General features: G+C 44.0%; 1 protein-coding gene and 1 pseudogene across 1 annotated transcript; one reads left to right on the top strand and one right to left on the bottom strand.

Moving 5' to 3' along the window:
* The first annotated feature begins 4,725 nt into the window (after window positions 1-4,725).
* LOC138394622 (speedy protein E4-like) lies at window positions 4,726-8,840 on the top strand. Its single transcript, XM_069486783.1, has 6 exons — window positions 4,726-4,918; window positions 5,236-5,460; window positions 6,103-6,161; window positions 6,770-6,855; window positions 8,449-8,617; window positions 8,742-8,840. The coding sequence occupies exons 1-6, from the start codon at window positions 4,726-4,728 to the stop codon at window positions 8,838-8,840; spliced, it is 831 nt and encodes a 276-aa protein (XP_069342884.1).
* Window positions 8,841-16,524: 7,684 nt separating this feature from the next.
* On the bottom strand, window positions 16,525-18,108 carry LOC138394624 (parafibromin pseudogene; annotated as a pseudogene).
* Between the last annotated feature and the right edge of the window lie 2,599 nt (window positions 18,109-20,707).

The following is a 20,707-nucleotide window of genomic DNA, read 5'->3' as shown; positions in this document are numbered from 1 at the left end:
CTGGCAGGCATACTTTACCATGATGTGCCAAGTCCCTGGAAATTTTCAATATTTGCTGGTCTTTGTTGACACTTTTTCAGGATGGGTTGAAACTTACCCCACCAGGACTGAATAGGCATCAGAAGTCACTAAAGCCCTTTTAAAGGAAATTATTCCTAAGTTTGGACTTCCATCAACTCTCCCAAGTGATATGGCTCAGGCTTTGTTGCCGAAATCACCCAAGAAATATCAAGAATTTTAGAAATCAATTGGAAAACTGCATTCATCATGGAGACCCCTGTCTTCGGAGAAAACTGAACGGATGACTAGAACTTTAAAAAAGACTCTCTCCAAAATTTGTCAAGAGACCAATTTAACTTGGGACAAGGTGTTATCCCTTGCTCTGTTGAGAATTCGGGTGGCCCCTAGAAGGAAGATGGCTCTTAGCCCCTTCGAAATTTTATATGGGAGACCGTGCCTAAGAGCTTCCAGCCAGGACTCAGTCAATGCTCGCCTGCCCCCAGAGATGGAAGTTTGCTCGTATGTAAAACAGCTTGGTAACACGCTAAGTCCTGTTTCTAAGTTTGCTTCCAACAGGCTCCAGTTTCTAACGGATGTGCCCCTTCATAAAGCCAGGAGACACGGTGCAAACCTGGAGAAACCAGCATCCTGAAGATCAACCACAGCCACAGTGCATCGGCCTGTTTGAAGTTCCCCTGCCAACTCACTCATCAGTTAAACTCGCAGGAGTTAAGCCGCAGATTCATCACGCTCAGATAAAAGAGGCACCCCTACGAGAGACCCCGCGCCTGCAGGATTCACCACCCTCTGAGAGACTGAAGGACCAGTGGGCTTGTGAGCCCTTAGAGGACCTAAATTAACTCTCCTGAGAAAGAGATAAGTAACATGAAATTATATACCCTATGCATCTTATTTGTTCCTTGGGAATTTTTGCTTGCCTGGTGAGACGATTCTTTAGTTAGGATTTCTCAAGCTATCACCTCCTGTGCTAACCTGTCTAGCTGCTGGGATTGTCATCCTAAACTTCCTTCGGTGCAAGACCATTCTGACCGTATAGTTGTCCCTGTATACAATTTCACTAATGCACCCTCCTGTATGTTGAACTTACAGAAGCCTGTCTCTCCGATCACCTACAGGGTACGACTAATAACTCCAAACTCAGAGGTCCCATGTGTTATGGTCTGAGACGCAAGAAATGACCACCTAAAGACCGAACTGAGCCAAATTAGGAATCCTTATTAGCTGGCCAGCGACTACTCCCTGCACCGCCGCCAAAGGCAGCGGCACAGAGAGCAGCCTTGACCTTTTGAAGCAGAAAGCTTTTATTGTGAGTGAAAAATCATTGGGGCAGAGCAAGCATGATTACAGGGGCAAAAAGCAGCATTATATCACTCTCATGTCCTGGTGCAACAGGATCTGGGCAGTTTAGGGCTTGGTCATGCAGAACATGGGTGTCGTATTCCCACACTTGGGGCACTGTCTTTAGCAAGCAGTTTTACAGAAGCGAGATAGCAGGTTAATGATTTTTCGGCACAAAACTCACATTATGACATTATAGAAATAGCTTTGACAATGTTAAAACTTCAGCTTTTAACATTATATGGCCAAAAGTTGTAACAGTCAGTAGTCTTGAAGCTTTTGGCCCTTAACACCATGTTTCTTTCTCACCCAGCCCCTTATCAGACGTTATGTACAAGGTGACAGTAGGGACACATACTCTCATAAGTGTACTTTCTACTGGGCAATCGGTCTCTCTAAATTGACCACCAATTATAAAAATTCGACTATTACAGTCTTTTCTGCACCATCCTCTTTAGATTATCTCATTAAGAAATGTTTTAACCCCTCAGACACGGATCATGACCCTTGTCTATACCATAGTACATCAGCAAAAGCTGTATCCTCAAGGCTTTGGAAACTGGCAGCTTGTCAACTCCCAGACGAACAGGATCAACTCTGTATAAGACCCTTGGTTTAAAAGTTTAGCCCTAATGTTACCTAATAGTGGTTCTATAAACCTTCAAGCAGGAGCAGGTACTGTTTGTGCACGTCTTGGATATATTTTTGTCTGTAGAAGCAAGGAAGGAACTCCTTGGGCTTATGATTGCTTAAACAGCTGGACAATGGGGGGTGATTGTTTATTAGGACTCCCTTTTTGATCCATAACAGATCTGAAGTGGCTCATTGGACCAGCTCCCGAAAATTGCTTTCATGAATAACTAGGGGAATTTTAGACCGAGATTCCATCTGGGAAGCCCCAAGGCAGTACCTCCCAGCGGGAATCCCAGATGGAGATGACTTCTTTGGGTACACCCTACTGCCCTGGTGGGGAGTGGCAGCTCACTAACATGTGCTTCACAACCTAGCTATAACCTTGGAAATGATGGCTAATGAAACTGCATTAGCAATAGCTGCTCCACAAAAATCTTTAAACTCTTTAACTCAAGTGGTTCTCAATAATTGCATTGCTCTTGATGATATTTTAGCAGAACAAGGGGGTGTTTGTGATATAGCCAACTCTTCATGTTGCAAAATTATACAGATACCTCCACAGAAGTGGGAACATGTGTTGATAAAATCAGACAACAAGCTTCATGTTTGGAACAGGTTAACAGGGATGATTTAGAGATGGGAGATTGGTTCTCAAGATCCTCTCTTGCATTCCTCAGGGTAAACCCTCTATTCTTTCAGGGATCTTGAAATTTAGCCTTTCCTTCTTACTACTAGTTTTTTTTTTATTTGCTTCCTTACAAATATATTAATTAAATGTGGACTAAAATGTTGTTTTGAAAAAACAAACAAAAACACTCAAGTAATGGTACTAGAGATGTTCAATCATTCACCTGTGACTCATGAGCACTTTCAGCAACAGGCTCGAAACTTCCCTTCCTCCTGCCCCAACTGCACCCCACTTCAGCAGGATGCAGCCAGATTGATCTATGCCCCCCAGTCCCCAAGACTGAGGAATGAATGAAGAAAAGGAGCAAAATGGTAACGAACTCCATAAACAAGAAAATGTTTTCTCAATAATGTTTTTAGTTCCCTCATACTTCAAATGAGTTTTCAGGGTTCACATCATGGCTGGGGCTGGCATCGCCAAGTGATCTGGACAGTGAGTTTTATCTCAGCCCTGGTAGCTTAGCAGCTACAGTCTCAAAATAGGCAGAAAATAGACCAAGAGCTCTCGGTAAGATTTGCTGACCAGAACTCTGTAACTTTCTGTTGCACCGATGCATTCTCTTGAGTTTCTTTCCCAGAAATGGTGGAACCTCCTTGCAGCCGGCAAATAACTACAAAGGCTCACACCACCTGTTTGTCTGGAGAAGACAAGATAGGTGACACCCCACCACTGACTGTGCCCAAAGACCCACGGAGCCTGCACACAAGGCTGAAAGAATGACCAATATTAACCCCAGCTCACTATAATGTTAAAATCCCCACCCTGGGAGGAACTTATCCACCATTTTTGATGATGGGACATATGTACTAGCATGATTTCTCACTGTGCTTGCGTGCCCTGAACTCCACCCCAAACACACAATGATGCTCACCTCCCTCATGCATTATCCATTTTACCTAGAAAAACCCCTGACCCTGTTGGTCAGGGAGGCAGATTTGAGGCAGTTCATACCTCTCCCTCCCAGCAGATGTGTCTTCTGAAATAAATCCTTTCTTCCTTGACAATCCTTGCTGTCTCAGTTATTGGCTTTCTGTGCTGTGAGCAACATTGAAACCCCCCCTTGTGGGTTCATTAACAAAAATACAAAATAAAACTTTAGGCACAGCCTCAATAACAGATGTGCTTCTTGTCAATAAGTTCCACCAATGAATAAAAGTAAGACTTAGAGCCAAGATGTGGAAACAACCCAAAGGTCAATGGATGGATGAGTGGATGAACAAAAGGTGGTATATACACAATGGGCTATTATTCAGTATTAAAACAAAGAAGGAAATTCTGACACATCCTACAACATGGTAGAACCTTGAGGACATTACACTAAGTGAAATAAGCCAGACACAAAAGGGCAAATACTGTATGATCCCATAGTGTGTGAGGCATATGAGGTCCTAGAGTAGTCAAATTCATGGAGACAGAAAGCAGAATGGCAGTTGCCAGGGGCTGGGGAGAGGGCTATGGGGAGTTGGCGTTTCATAGGAACAGAGTTTCTGTTGGAGCTGAAGTTCTGGAGATGGATGGTGGTGGTGGTGGTTGCACAACATTGTGAATGTCCTTAATGACACTCAACTGTACGCTGAAGTGGGACAGCACGGAGGGAGAAGAGCCCAATATGCTTATCTGAGTTTAGAGTGGAGAGAACACAGCTTCTGCTAGAGAGGGGGAAACAGGGATCTGGAGACCCCAAGGACAGTTGACCTTGGACAATGGTCAGAGGTCAGTGGCAGGAGGTACTGTTTACCGCAGATTTCCAGACAAGTGTGCACATCAGTCTGGAAGTCACTTGTGTTTTCTTTCAAACGTATTGCCAGGTTGGAGGGACTGATGACATCAGAGGCTTCTGACCTTCCTGCTTGGAAGGACCCGACTCCGTGGGTGCCTGGCAGCCCAGTGGACAATGCATCTTCGCAGAGCTGGTTTCCACGCCTGACTTCTCCCCAGCTTGGAGAAGAGATAACAGGCTTGGTGTCAACCATAACCCAGAAGAAGGCTTTGGCCAGAACAGGGTTTGGGTTCTGTGGAAGGGAAGAAACAGTTTGGGAGAAATCATGGCCACTTATCAACCAGACTCTTGGTCTGAGGACCAGAGCCCCCAGCCCAATACCTCAGGCTACTACCCTGAGGGCACTGAAGTCAGGAAGACATGTGGAAAAGAAAAGAAGGCCTCAGAAAGCCAGGATTGGAAACAGCACAGGATGTGGGACAAGGACGTCCACATGAAAGGAAAAGCTGGGGAGCAAGGTAGTGGGGCTGCGAGGTGAGTCTGAGACAAGGGAAGAGGGACTCAAGGAAAGCCTTCCTTTTCTTCCCCAATGGAAGTAATTCTCTACAGTGAGGAAGAGTTTGAGGACAGAGAGATGCAATAGCGGCCAGGCAGATGTGGGGTGGATGGATGTCAACAAAGCAGAGAGACGGAGAGATGGCTCGGAGAAGGCCTCAGTCTGTGGGGCTGGAGAGGGTGGAAGAGAAGTTTGGTTTGAGCACAGGGATCAGTTAGGTGATCAGTGGCTGAATTCCAAAGACAGAGCTGGACACTGTAGCCTGGTTTCTTTACTCAGCCGCTCGGGTAGATCCCAACCCACTGCCTCAATCTCCTGGCCGGAAAAGGAAGAGGGAGTGGTCATCCCATTCCGAGAATCAGGAGCTGGAGGAGGAGCTGTTGGTCCCTGAGCCTAAGGACATCTGGGCCGTGGAGTCGCTGCATGGGCTGAAGATGAGACTGAAGAAGCAGCGAGTGTCCTCAGTGCTTCCCGAGCACCATGAGGTCTTCACCAGGCTGCTCGGTAGGAGGAGACCCCAGATAGCACCCTCCAATCCTATCCTTTTGAAAAAAAGAAGAAACTTCTAATCACTACACTTTTCTAGCGAAAAAGAATGCCCTGATAGTGGGCAAGCTGTCCGTCCTTGGAGGACGCAGTACGTGTCACTCAGCAGGGACACTTACAAGATGGTAGAGGATGAGGCTAGACTTGAAAAAGCTCTGCCCTTGGGATAAGAAAGCTTCACCCTCTGAAACTTACCAGGCTGGCTGACTTTTGGGGAATCTAAGTGTCGGCATCTGTAGAGGGGGAGAGCAAGGCTGTGTCCTTGCCCTGATGTGACTATCCAGTGGGAAATGGCCCGAGTCACTCTGTGACTTCTGCAGTGGTACACTCCCGTAGGATGAGGGGTGTCCAGGATCTTCCTCGTGCACATATGCCACTGACACCCAACCCTCCCTCGGTCACTCCTCAGGGGAATCTCAGGGCAGGAGCCTCCGTCCCTTGCCCAGGGAATGTTCTCTCTCCTCTCTCCACTCATCTAACCCTTGGCCACAATCCAGAACCTTCTCTTAAGGAGGCACAGTTCTCTTCCTTGCTCAGAGTTGCTCCCACCACGGCAACTCTGTCCCACTTCTCAGCCTAGTGCATGCTCTCTTTTCACAGAGGATCCTGTCATTAGAAACTTCCTGGCCTGGGACAAAAATCTGAAGGTATCTGACAAAGTAAGGTGGTTCTGCTCCAACACAGAGCCTGGGGGGGGGGGGGGGGGCGGGGCTTTCTAACCCACAGTTCCACTTCTCTCTCCCTCTGCGTCTCTCCCACCGGATGCTCCCACAGTCCTGAACCTTGTAGGACTTGTCAGCATCTCCCTTTCTGGGCCTGGAGGTCTCCTGCAGCTGAACGCGTGGCCCTGCTCAGGTGGGGTCCTTTGGCATCTGAGCCCTCGGCACAGTCTTGTCCTGGGCATTGCCTCATTGGTCATCGCCAGTCTGAGCTCCTGGCCCCTCTCCTCTCAGCTCTCTGGGACAGTCTTCTGCCACAGCTCACCAAAGGCCCTCCTGACACCAGCCTCGCAGAACACCTTCCCCCCGGAGATCCCGGCAGAACTCGCCATCCTGGGAGCACCGTGGACCTCGCTTCCTCTGACTTCTGTGATTTGTAACCGACCCTCAGACATATCCTCCCCCACTCAAATGAGCACGGTGTCACCCAACACAGGGGTCTCTTCTCTGAGCAGCAACCCCTGCCCCGGCCTACCATTCCTTTGTCCCCATGTTCTTCCTCTTCCACAAGGGACCCTCTCTTACTGCTTTTCCTCTCTCCCAATCAGTATCTCCTCTCTATGGTGATAGCCTACTTTAGCCGGGCTGGCCTCTTCTCCTGGCAATACCGACGCATTCATTTCTTCATAGCGCTGTGAGTACTTTGCCTCGTCCCTTCAATCAATATTCTTTACCCTGGGAGGGGGAGAGGTGGGACTCTAACCTGTCATCTACTTTTAACCTCTCTGTACTGTTTACTATGTGTATAAAAATGAGGGGATTATACTGAGTGCTCTTCCACTGTTCTTTCTAAAAACAAAACACCCAAATGTCACTTAAAAAAAAAACTAAACAAAATGAAAGGAAACATAAACTCCTCCTATGAGGAGAGGAAAAACAAAACTGACACAACCCTGCCCTCCAAGAAAACATTTGTTTCTGCTTCCTCTGTCCCTGTCCCTCCAGTGTCAACACCAAATGTGAATGTCCATCTTCTTCCTCTGGATTCCCGTGCCAGATGCCACAACTCAGCCCCCCTTCACGACACAAAGAGATTGCAAAATGCTCCCCGCTGGTGTTTCTTACAAGCCTCTCTCCCTGAGCCAATGGGCTTTATATGTGTTGCCCGCACATCCTTCCATAACACACGCCTAACCCCCCACTGCCCTCCTGAACCCATCGGCTAACAACTGTCTCCATCAAGGCCAAGGTTCTCAGTTTGAATTCTACCCTTTCGACAGTCTCTTCACAACCAAACCTGCTCACCATCTCGGTATTTCATTCCTGTGTTTCCTGCTCCGTCCAAATGCCCTTCCCTCTATTTTTATGTGGTGTTTTCTGTCTGAGTGTTTTCCACACGTACAGAAAAACTACTCAGCCTTAAAGTCAGTTCAAACACCACAACTCCAGTGATGCCTTCCCCGATCTTCCAACTGCTGCATACCAGTAGCACTTGAGTTAAATCCTATCACAATATGACATTGTGGGTTATAGTTTCTGATCTCCCCATCTCTTTCCTCAACCCCACTAGACCAGACACCTTTTGAAGGCAGGGTCTTCTCAAAATATCAAGCATTCTTAAAACAACACAATTCTTTTCATTTTACAAGTGTACATGTTACATTGAGCCTACGAGGTCACTAGTCTGGTACTTGGCTATAAGATCCAACTTTCACTCATTCACTCATCCACTCATTTATTCAACAAACCCTTGGGAAGTGCCTCCTACGTGCCAGGGAATGTGAGGTGCCGGGAAGAGGGATCCAGCAAATGCTTGTTCACTTAAATGCACCAACAGGAACCAAGTCCTGTCTTGGCCATTTCCTAGGAGAGGGATGAATACAGAGACAAACCAGTCAGTCCCTGTCCCCTCAGGGCATTTACGATATAGTGGGGGAGATGGGTGTGTGCACGTATAGCAAGTTGATGGGAAGGGGGATGGGGAGGGGGCTGGGGAAATCGTGATGCCAACTGCCTTGTGTCAGGACGGCAGGAGACAGCCTCAGGTCTTGCGGGGGCGGGGGTCTGTCTTCACCCTCAGCCTGTGAGAGGCCCCTGCACAAGGTCTCTGTCCAGCAGCGGCCTCCTGATGAAGGGGTGGAGCTCTGTGACACTGGGTGGGACTGACATGGGTCCTGTGCTGAACACGGGCAGCCTGGCCTCCCCTCTGCAAAGCTGACCTCAGGCACAGTCCCTTCTCTGCCTTCCTGCTGGGGTCCCTGACAAGCCACCTGATTTCTCTCTCCAGCTACCTGGCCAATGACATGGAGGAGGATAACCAGGCCCCCAAGAAAGCCATTTTTTCATTTCTGTATGGGAAGAGCCACTCCCAGCATCCTCTGTTCCACAAGCTGCGCTACCAATTCATCCGATCCATGCGCTGCAGGGCTAGAGTTTCCCAGGAAGAGTGTGAAGAGGTGAGTGGGCTGTGGGAATTTGGGGGTGGTGGGAAGGGATCGGGCTGGACTGGAAGCTGGACACGGGGAGGAAGGGGCCTCCCCTGGGAGTCGCCATCTTTCAGGAGGCTGTTTATCTCTCCAGATCCAGGCTTACGATCCCAACCTCTGGGTGTGGGGGCGAGATTGCACCCTCATTCCCTACAGCTCCGGAGACCGTGGAGGCCCAAGGTCATCGATCTGAAGAAAGGTACGTCTATGTCTGCATTCTCCAGCCAAAGACACAACGATCTGTTGTCCTCTGAGGGCATCCGAGGCACCGAATTGCTTGGCCCATTCTGGAACCCCCACCCATATCCCCCTCGTACACGCTGGGAAACAGCCCGGCCACACAACACAGCCAGACCCTCCGGTCAGCTTCACGGCCACACACTGACAGCCACACACAGGCGCAGCCTCAGGGAGATGTGCTGGGAGCCAGAGAGGCCACCGGCCACACCCTGGGAAAACCAGTTTGTCACAGAGGCACAGATCTGGTAGAATCCTTTAACCCAAAGTAATTGGGACCAAAGGACAGCTTTGATGAAATAACAATTTTAGTCAAAAGTGAATATCCTTTCGTGGTAAATTCCCATTTTTTCCCCATGTATTGTATTGTGTTTTCACTTTCTCTTTTTAAGTCATTTTTGGCCTTTAGTCCCTTAGGGGTACCGACTATACAGATTTATTTATAACAAAGTAAATGTTTAACAACAGGATAGGAGATGCAACAGTCTGCATGTGCAATGACAAAATGGAAATTACAACTAACTATATATTAATCCAAATTTGCTTCCAAAGAAATTGCTGTGATCAGCCCACTCCCAAATTTTTGCTTTCCCCTGACTCATCACGTCTGGACCAATTTCTCCTCTTATACAATCACAACTTTCCCCCTCAAGTTCAAGATATTAACTCTGAAAAATAATCCTGAATTAGAAGAGGAGGCAGATCCTAAGCTAGGAAACATGGGGAAGAGATTGAGGGGAGAAACCCAGGAAGCGTACAAAGGAAGAAAACTCTGCAGATGCCTGGATAGCAATCCAAGATGCTAAATAAACGAAAGTGGTCTCAGCAAGAAATGCATTCCTGAAATGGTCCAAAGTAAGGGAACATACAGGCACAGGTCGCATTTGCTGGTTTAATAATAATACGAGTCCTTTTCCAACCTCAAATTCCAGTTTTATGTAATAAAAGGAAAATCTACAGCATGTGATGAAATAAAAAAAACTAAAAAGAAATGAGGGTAACGAAGCAATTTCTGATCAGAGGAGAAGATAGGAAGAGCTAACGCTGTAAATAAGATAGGCAGGGAGAGGAAAGAGCTAACACCAGGGATATTGGGTTACTGAGGAAAAGCATCTTGGGAGATGGGAGCATCAGAGAATCTGGGAGCAGCTGAGGACAGGAGCAGCTGGAAGCTACGTATCAGCCAGAAGCAAAACAAAACTAACAAGAGGCAAACAATGGGGCAATAGGCTTCTGAGGAACAAGAGCCACCGAGGAGATGTGAATGGGGATAGGAAAAAAGTGATAGAGATTTTAAGGGTCTGGGAAGGGCTGAAGTGTAGCGTGAGCTTAAAGTCTGTTGCATGCAGTAGAGAGGAAGGCAGTTAAGGGAGTGGAGCAACTGGAGAGAGGAAAGCTGCTATGAAGGTAGAAGCCGTTAAACACAAGCCCTGTGCAAGGCAGTTCTGACGCCAGCTCCCTGGAGTTAGGTCAGATGTCAGAGGCCCCACTGGGCTGCCCTCCCTTCAGATGCCAGCTGCAAGCTCGGGGGTCCCTAGGCTACATGCACTTCTGACCAACTGGCTACAAGGTTGGGGGTTCGCATGGCCCCCTCAGGTTTGCTAATTCCAGCAACTCAGAATCCAGCAAAGCAGGATACTTAGAGTTACAGTTTTATTCCAGAAAAAAGGACACAAATCAGGACCAGTTAAAAAAAAGAGATGCATAGTGTGAGGTCTGGGAGGTCCCAAATGCAAAGTTCCTATGTCCTCAGGATGTGCCATCCTCTCAGCACAGCCGTGTGGATCACCAGCCGGGGAGCTCACCGGGGTTTCAGCATCCAGAGTTTGTATTGGGGGTTACTATGTGGGCACAATGATTCCGTCACTGGCCATGAGGTTGAACTCCATCTCTGGGCCCCTCTGCTTCCTGGAGGTGGGACTGATACCATGGGGCTCAAAGTCAGAACCCTCTAATTACGTAGTTGGTCTTTCTGTTGCCACCACGGCAAGTCGCCTGGTCAGCATAAACCCAGGTGGGGTCTGAGGGCCCACCATGAGTCACAGACACTCCTATAACCCAGGAAATTGCAAGGATTTAGAGGTTCCCTCCAGGAACCAGAGACGAAGGCCAGCCACAGTCTTCTTTCTACAATGCACTGACCATGGTCGGGAGCTCTGTTGGAACTCAGAGAGTCAGGCCGGTAACAGGTGTAGGTGCAGGAACATTTTACGACAGCACTGTGACCAGGGAGATGAGAAGCAGGAGAAAGGAGGAATGAAATGAAGGGGTGCACACAGGCCACTACAGCAGCTTAGGGGGCTGAGGAATGTGGAAGATGAGGGGCTTTATGCCTAGGAGCAGCTGGTGGCAGGTGAGCCACCAGGCTAATTTAGAGAAATTAATTTTCTTACTGTTCTGGAGGCTGGAAGTCCAAGACCAAAGGGCCATCAGAGTTGGTTTCTGGTGAGGCCTCTCTTCCTAGTTTATAGACGCCCGGCTTCTTGGTGTGTCCTCATGTGGCCTTTCCTCTGTGCACAAATGGAGAGACAGATAGAGAGCTCTGGTTTCTTTTCCTCTTCTGATAACAACACCTGTCCCATCAGATCGGAGGCCCACCCTTATGACCTCATTTAACTTAATTACCTCCTAACAAATACCACTGTATTTGGAGGCCCTGTCTCCAAATACAGTGACATTGAGGGCTGGTGCTTCAACATATGAATTTGGGGAAAATACAGTTTAGTCCCTAACACTTACTAATGGTCAGGCATATGCAAATTAAAACCACAGCAACAGGCTATTCTTTTCCTAACATTTAATATGTTTGACAATATTCAGTGAGTGGAGTGTGATGCATTAATGCACTGGATAAAGTGAAGAAACAGAGTCTCCAAAATCGGCATTAGGTCTAAATGAAATGGACACTTTTTTCCTACCTCCTGTGATAGTGCAATGATGAGAGGAAAGTATTAATAATTCTTTTGTGAAGCCAACCAGGGACGATGGTTAATGGCTTGGCTCTGCCAACGTTGATATGTGGCTCCTATTTCTGGGTCCAAGAAGGCTGTTGTAACTGTCACTGTTTTTTTTTTTTGTTTGTTTGTTTGTTTGTTTGTTTGTTTTGAGACAGGGTCTCTCTCTCTCTCTCTCTCTCTCTCTGTCACCCAGGCTGGAGGGCTGGAGTGCAGTGGTACAATCATACATCACCCTAGCCTCAAACTCCTGGGCTGAAGCAGTCATCCTGCCTCAGCATCCTGAATAGGCCAGACTACAGGCACACACCACCATGCCTGGCTAATTTTTAAAAATTTTCTGTAGAGACACGGGTTTCACTATGCTGAGCAGGCTGGTCTTGAACTCCTGGCCTCAAGGGATCCTCCCACCTCAGTTTACTAAAGTGCTGGGATTACAAGCGTGAGCCCCCATGCCTGGCAGCAATTGTCACTCTTTGCAACTAAGGGGGAAGAAGGAAAAGAGAAATTCTAGGACAAGTGTCTTTGCCTTTAAGAAGATGACCAAGAGATGACTCAGTTTCTTTTCTCTCAAATGTCTTCAGTCTGAACTAATCATATGCCACACTTACTGTTGTCAAAGTTAAAAAAATAGGGTTGTATTACCAAAAGGGAGAGGAGAATGAATATAAGACAGTTTATCAGTCATTGCTACATGCTAATCACCACGTAGATGTTAAATAATCTGGAAAGATCGTTTTTTATTCTTAAAATCAACTTTATTAAGATATAATTAATATATATAACAAGAAGCATTCATTTTATGTGTACATTTTGGAAAATTTATATGACCATGTAACTACTACCAAAATCAAGATATATTAATAGAACAAATATTCCACTGTCTCTTCCCAAACAATCCAACCCCAAATCATAGCCCTGTGACACCGAAAATCTGCTTGTTATGACTATAGATTAGACTTGTCTTTTCTCAAGTTTCATAAAATTGCAATTACACAGCATTTTCTTGTGTCTGTATTTTCCCACCAACATACTGTGCTTTGTTGAGAATTTTCGGTTTCTTTTTCAAAATAATTGTAGATTCACAGGAAATTGTGAAGACAGCACACAGACGTTCCATGTACCATTCACCCATCTTCCCCAATGGTGTCATCTTATATAACCATAGTACAAAATCCAAATCAGGAAATTGACATTGACACAATGTATGGATAGGTCTATGCCATTTTACCACATGTGTAGATTTTTATAAACATCACTGAATCAAGATATAAAAACTATTCCATCACTACAAAGATCTCCTTTGGGCTACCTCCCTTTAGATAGTCACACTCAATCTTTCAACATCCCCTTCTATCCTAACCCCTGGCAACCCCTAATCTGTTCTCCTCCTCTGTAATTCTGTCTATTTGAAAATGTTATATAAATGGGATTATACAGTATGTAATATTTTGGGGGTTTGCTCTTTTTCACTTAGCACAACTCTCTGGAGATCCATCCAGGTTGCCATGTGTATCAAGAGTCATTCCTGGCCGGGCGCGGTGGCTCACGCCTGTAATCCTAGCACTCTGGGAGGCCGAGGCGGGTGGATCGCTCGAGGTCAGGAGTTCGAGACCAGCCTGAGCAAGAGTGAGACCTCGTCTCTACTAAAAATAGAAAGAAATTATATGGACAACTAAAATATATATATACAAAAAATTAGCCGGGCATGGTGGCACATGCCTGTAGTCCCAGCTACTCGGGAGGCTGAGGCAGTAGGATCGCTTAAGCCCAGGAGTTTGAGGTTGCTGTGAGCTAGACTGACGCCACGGCACTCACTCTAGCCCGGGCAACAGAGCAAGACTCTGTCTCAAAAAAAAAAAAAAAAAAAAAAAAAGAGTCATTCCTTCTTATTGTTGGGTGGTATTCCATGGTATGGATTACCATACTTTGTTCAACCTTCACTCATCGAAGGACATCTGGGTTGTTTCAAGTTTTGGGCTATCATGAATAAAGATGCAATGAATGTTTATGTACAGGTGTTTGTGTGCACATAAGTTTTCATCTCTCTGGGATAAATACCCAGGAGTACAACTGCTAGGTTATATGGTACTTTCATTTTACTAGTTTTAAAACTGCCTAAGTGTTTTCTAGGTTGTACATTTTACGTGCCCACCAGCAATGTATGAGTGATCCAGGGTCCTCACATCCTAACCAGCCTTTGATGTTATCACTGTTTTTTTTTTATTTTAGCCATTCTGATAGATGTGTAGTGCTGTATCATTGTGGTTTTCATTCGTATTTCCCTAATAGCTAATGATGCTAAACTTCTTTTCGTGTGCTGAATTTTCCATCTGCATATCTTCTTTGGTGAAATGTCTCCTCCCTGTTTTCTAATTGATTTTCTTTTTACTGTTGAGTTTTGAAAGTTCTTTATACATTCTAGACAATAGTCAGACATGTGGCTTGCAAATCTTCTCCATCTCCGTAGCTTGTCTTTCAGCCCTCTTCAGAGGATACTTTGCAGAGCAGAAGCTGCTAATTTTGATGAAGTCCAATTTGTCAGTTTTGTCTTTTATAGATTCTGCTTTGGGTTTCAAGTCTAAGAAGTCTCTGCTTAGTCCTAGATCTTAAAGATTTTTTCCTATGCTTTTTAAAAAAATTTATAGTTTTACATTTTACATTTCAGTAAGTTATTTATTTTAATTTTTTGATGTTTAGGTTGAGGTTCAATTTTTTAGCTCTGATGTCCCATTGCTACAGCACCATTTGTTTAAAAATCTCTTTTTCCTCTATTGGATTGCTTCTCCACTTTGTCACAAATAGACTAGGCATATTTGTGTGGGTCTATTTCTCGGTTCTCTGTTCTATTCCATTGATCTATGTGTCTATCCTGCCACCAATACTACACAGTCTCGACTACTGTAGCTATATGATAATGGTTTGGATGTTTGTCCCCTCCAAATCTCATGTTGAAATTTGATCCCCAGTGTTGGAAGTGGGGCATAGTGGGAGGAATTTGGGTCATGGGGGCAGATCCCTCACGAATGGCTTGGTGCCCTCCCAGGTAATGAATGAGTTCTCTCCCTAGTAGTTCATGAGGGAGCTGATTGTTTAAAGAGCGGGGCACCTTCTTCTCTCTCTGTCTTGCTCCTCCTATTATCATGTGACACACCTGCTCCCCCTTCACCTTCTGCCATGAGTAAAAGCTTCCTGAGGCCCTCACCAGAAGCAGATGCTAGTGCCACGCTTCTTGTACAGCCCGCAGAACCGTAAGCCAAATAAGCCTCTTTTCTGTATAAATCACCCAGCTTTAGGTATTCCTTTGCAGCAGTGCAAAACAGACTAACACACTATACATTAAGTCTTGAAATCAGATAGATGAGTTCCTTCCATTTTATTTTTCTTTTTTAAAATGGTTTTAGCCATTCGAGTTCCTTTTCCTTTCTGAAATATAAAACTTAGAATAATCTTATCTATATCTACAAAAAAATCTTGCTGAGATTTTTCAGTTTGAAGAAAACTGACATCTTCACTATGGTGTTAAACTTTAGTGGGCTGAGTCGGAGGAACATGGGCAAAACCTCCTCCCTCTTAGAAGTGGCCTCAATGATATGACCCAGCGACCTAGGTGAATTCCAAGGCTAGGACATCAAAGGCAATTCACCTTCTGCCTGGCCCATGGGAACACATGATTTGGGAGTCCTCAACTCCCCATGCAACTCATCAATAGTAACACATCCAACAAACAATCACATCTAGCACTTCTCTTTTTATAAGGTGAAAGAATAAATCTTGGAATATTCCAGGGGCCCCTTGGGAAATTTCAAAGAGTTCAAATACAAAAGATATTCTGAAAGTTTTGTTTTATTGTATATACTTTTACATTTAGGATTCAATTTGGGGAAGGCAAAAATCAAAAGTTGTCAGGAGATTTTGAACACTTAAGAGCATGGGTGTCTAATCACACAAAAAGAACACAATTCTAAGGAAACTTAACTTTCTCAGAAATGTAGAACTTTTATTGTTTTATTTTATTTTTTTAAATTGTTTTTATTTTTTTGAGACAGGTTTTCTCTAGGTTGCCCACACTAGTCTCAAACTCCTGGGCTCAAGAAATCCTCTAACCTTAGCCTCCCAAGTAGCTGGGATGATAGGTGCGTACCACCATGCCCTGTCTGTTTCTTTTATTTTGAAGAAAATAACCTAATGTATGAGGAAGTCAGAACAAAGTATAGAAAATTATTCTGGTAACATACAGAATCTCTACTATTCGAGCAGATTACATGGAATGTAAAGAATAACTTTTACAATCTCTCACTAAGAGCAAACCAACAGTCCATGAAAAATCCATCATTTTATTATTTTTTTTTTTTTTTATAACCTGCATTTATTCTCTAAGGAAACCAATTTTAAGTAATGCTCATTTAACCAATGGAGAAAAAATTTCTATCAAAATATACAATTTCCATTACAGACTAGAAGGCTAATATTAAAAATTGTAAGCCAAAAAGTTTGTTTATATGGTTTACAAGCATCACCCCTTTGAAGAACAGAGCATCAAATAAGGTCGTATAAAAGATCCATCTGTGACTTTCTTCATTTGTAAGTTCCTGATAAGTTCATAAAGCTTGAGTCTCAGTCTTTAGATCAAGGTATATCCATGATTCTTAACCCAGATTTCTGGAAATGGAGGAACCAAATAACTCAGAATCTCAAGTGGGATTTATGCTTTACCATGTACCTGTCTAATATTTCCCAAAACCGTAAGAAAACTGGTCTATCCAAATGACGTTTGTGATAGCTGAGTTCTAATACGGTTACATCCCATTTCTGAACATTGGGATCTAGACGAACTTCATCATACTTGAGATGGAAGGCTTTAATTTTAGCAAATATGTCAACTGGTGATCCACCAGGCAAAAGCCATGGCCAACCTTTGAACTGCCACGCAGGACCTTGCACAAAAACTGCTACAACCCGGTCCCAGTCTTGAGGCATAAGTTTAAAGGGCTGGTCTACTACTTTATAAGGTACTGTGACACTAATTGCAGTGCCCTCTGGTTGCAACTGGTCTTTTCTTCTCTGTATTAGAGTTTCATCTTCTCGTTGACAACCTTGTTTCTTCTTTTCATCTGATGGGACAAATTTCAGGTCCTGTAGAATGTCTTTTGCATTAAACATGGTTATTAAAGAGGTGGCAGCTGCGGGAATTATGATAATGGGTATTCGAGATCCTTTCTTCTGATTTGGGGGAAGTCTTGCTTGAGAAACGGGTGTGGGTAATAGCTGGGCTGCAGGAGTTTGAGCAGATGCACTCTCCGTTACAGATTTCAGTGTCAGACCATGGTAGGTGCCCATAGTGTCAATTTTGAAGCCTTCCATTTCTCCTTTTCCTTTGACTCTTTCCTGGTCATATCTGTCATAGGCAGCTGGGATAGGCTGTTTAGTACGCAACCTGGGATCCACAGGTGCTGCATTTGGGGCCTGACCCTGTTCAGGTGCACATCCTTCTTCTCTGGCTTTTAAAGAGTGAAGAATTGCAAAGACACTCTTGGACAAATTCTTCCCTGTGCTCTGTAAGACAGTTGTTCGTGTCCTCCATACTCTCTCTCTGCTAACAATAACTTGGGTCACATCTACCTCAGCTTCCACAAAGCTCCTCTGTTTAAGGGCAGTTATACCATCACCTAGGTCAGTCTTGATAGATCTTTTCTTGGCCATAATTTTGGCTTTGATTGCAGCAATTTTTTCCACCGACATAGCTACGGACAAAGACCTCTTCTGTTCAGTCTGTACAGTCCCTTCCCTGTGGCCCTCCAAACAAGCAGCCAATCTCTCTTTATCAAGGCGCACACACTCTTCATCCTCAATTTGTGGTTTCTTTGCTTCTGCTAAAACTTCATCCGCAGCTCGTTTGACTTGAGTAGATCGCCAAAGACCTGTTTCTAGGGGAGCACACCTATCTATACTTGCCGATGTCGATGCTTCACCACTGAGATATCCAAGTAGATCTTTTCGGTCAGGTCTTTTAACCACAAGAATATTTTCAGTAGCTGCACGTCGGACATAAACAGGATGAGAAAGGTGTACATTACTAAGTAGAAATAAGATGGAATCCAGTGTGTAGTACTCTCTAGGGTGGCCTTCTTTTCCAGTCCCCCAAATGGTATAGTTGGTCTTCACATTCTTGGGCCAGGAGAGCTCCCCTAAGATCACTTGGTCTCTCTTCACCACAATCTCCTTCTTCTGGATGTTGTGCTGTCGCAAGACGCTGAGCACGTCCGCCATCTGCCCCACCCTCGCCGCCGCGGCGGCGCCTGGCCCTCCTCCTCCTTCGCCGCCCCTACGAACCAACAGCCGCAGCACTAACAGGGGTCCTTGCCTACGACAGCAGCAAAAAATTCATCATTTTAGGAGAGAGAAAACCAAATGTGAGTATTATCAAGACACTTGATAATAACAGAATCGTAAACTCTCTTGAAAATCTTATGAATGAACTTATCAAAAGTGATCCACTTTTGGCCAAGGCAAGTAACATTCTCTTTCCACTAATCTATAACTTTCTATGCTCATTCAGGTTTTATCCTTTACTTTCCTCTTTCTGGTTCTGGAACAACCAGCCATTTTACTTTAGGATAAAACTATTTTCTTTTTTCCATCAATAAACAAAAACACATCTCATTTTCTTACACACAAAGTTTTATCTCTCTGTCACCATTGGTCCCAGTACTGTCTTATCGGTGTATACTAATTATAACTTTTAATAAAAGTTACTTGCAGTTCACAGAGAAAACTAGGGCTTGAAGAATTGAGAACTGTCTGTCACACATCAGCATTTTAGCAGACTAGTAGAGCTCACAAATATACACAAGACAATTCCAGAGCTATACATATCCCTAATATACCTTCTCAAGGTGGTAAAATGAACACATTTGTTAACAGACTCAAAAATATAGCCTCTCTGTAGCAACAAAAAAATAAAAAAGCAAGACAGGCACAGTAGCTTGTGACTGTAGTCCCAGCTACTCAGGAGGCCAAGGTGGGAGAATTTCCTGAGGCCAGAGGTTCCAGGCTGTGGTGCACCATGATGAATCACACCTGTGAATAGCCACTGCACTCCAGCCTGGGCAACACTGTGAGATCCTGTCTCTAAAAAAATAAAAAATAAAAAAAGGAAGAGCATATAAACTTGAAATTATGATTAATTATCAATGTTTCAGAATTCAGTCTTACTTAGAAATGACCTAGGTACCCAATGATTATCTGTGAATTAACTCAATTTAATATCAGTCCAAGGGTTTAAGTGGATATATATATTGAATATATTGTCGAGCTGACATACACAAAACATAGTTATTGGTGAAATAGTTTGTCAAAATAATAACTAAATTTGGTTAAACACAAAATTACATTCGTCATAACCTTAAACATTAAGTAGGAGTAATGCTAGTTAATTTAATCAGTGAGCCTATATAAGTTTAGAAAAACACATGTAAGTACATTAAAAAAGTATGCTTAACAATGATAAATTGGTCTTAAAAGAGGTCACGGAGGAAAAATAGAGATAAAATTATAAATAATTTAGAAAAATGTTTTAGAAAATTTAACAAAAATAAAAAACAAACAACAATGATAAATCAGGTAAGACATAGCTGTTTTCATTAAACCAAAAATACTAAACTAGTCTCATTTGCTGAAGATTTATATAAATTATGTTGTTTTAGTCAGTTTGGGCTGCTGCAACAAGTTACCATAAACTGGGTGGCTTAAAAAACAAACATTTATTGCTTACAATTCTGGAGGCTGGAAGTCCAAGTTCAGGGTGCCAGAATGATCTGGTTCTGGTTAGGGTCCTTTTTCAGGTTGCAGACTGCACACCACTTCTTGTACTCTCATGTGCTGGAAAGCAAGCTAGCTCTCTCTCTGCTCTCTTCTTATAAAGGCACTAATCCCACCCATAAGGCCCCACTCTCATGGTCTAATTATCTCTCAGAAGCCCCACCTTCAAATGCCATTTCATTGGGAGGTGAGAATTCTACCACTGAACTTACCCATAACATCCAATTGGGATTAGGGTTTCAACATATAAATTTTGGGGTGGCACAAATATTCAGTCCATGCCATACGTGAACTTGAATTCCTAAAACATTTGAGTTGGTTTCTATAGGAATACTTTGCTAGCACATTGAAAGAATTAGAAGTTCAATTTCCTTTTTTTTTAAATTTAGGCATATTCAGTTTATATAAACATTTTTGTATCTCTATAAGCCGATCAGAACAGAAAGTCTTTAAGATATTCTATAATTTAATACTATTCAGAGGTAGAAAAACATTACACACAGAATCATAAGTAAAGACTTTTTGAATTACAGACACACAGACATAAAAAGAAATCGAGTTTATAGCTTCAATTCTAAAATTTCAGACATGGGTCAAGAGTAAACGCAGAAACGAAAAAACTCACCAGTCCAGATATCATAGACCTGTTCTCCTCCCGCTGGGCATGAAATTCTTAATTGATGTGAGTTCAAAGTAGACAAACAGAAAAGACTAATAAATCTGACTTTCTCTTGTCTTTCATCTAATAGAGATTAGAGCTCTGGAAACTTTAATCCTTTTAAAGAGATTATCAAGTGGTCAGGCCATAAAGCCAATTTCGCGATCATTGATGGTAGTAATGGAAAACAAAAACCAAAACTAAACTAAAAAAAAAAAAACCTCTGCTGCAAACGAACCAAAACCAAAGCAAAACACAAAATTGGTAGAAAAGAAAATTACTAAAAAACAGGAAATCAGCAAAGCTTTTTTGCCCGGTTGGACTCACTCCCAAGAGCCAAGAAAATCTGCGCCTGGGCGCCAACCCCTCGCTTGCGCATGTGCGCCACTC

This window comes from Eulemur rufifrons, chromosome 14 (genome assembly GCF_041146395.1).
Source record: "Eulemur rufifrons isolate Redbay chromosome 14, OSU_ERuf_1, whole genome shotgun sequence".
NCBI lineage: Eukaryota > Metazoa > Chordata > Mammalia > Primates > Lemuridae > Eulemur > Eulemur rufifrons.
The sequence above is the reverse complement of the archived record's forward strand: the minus strand, read 5'-3'. Positions and strand labels throughout refer to the sequence as shown.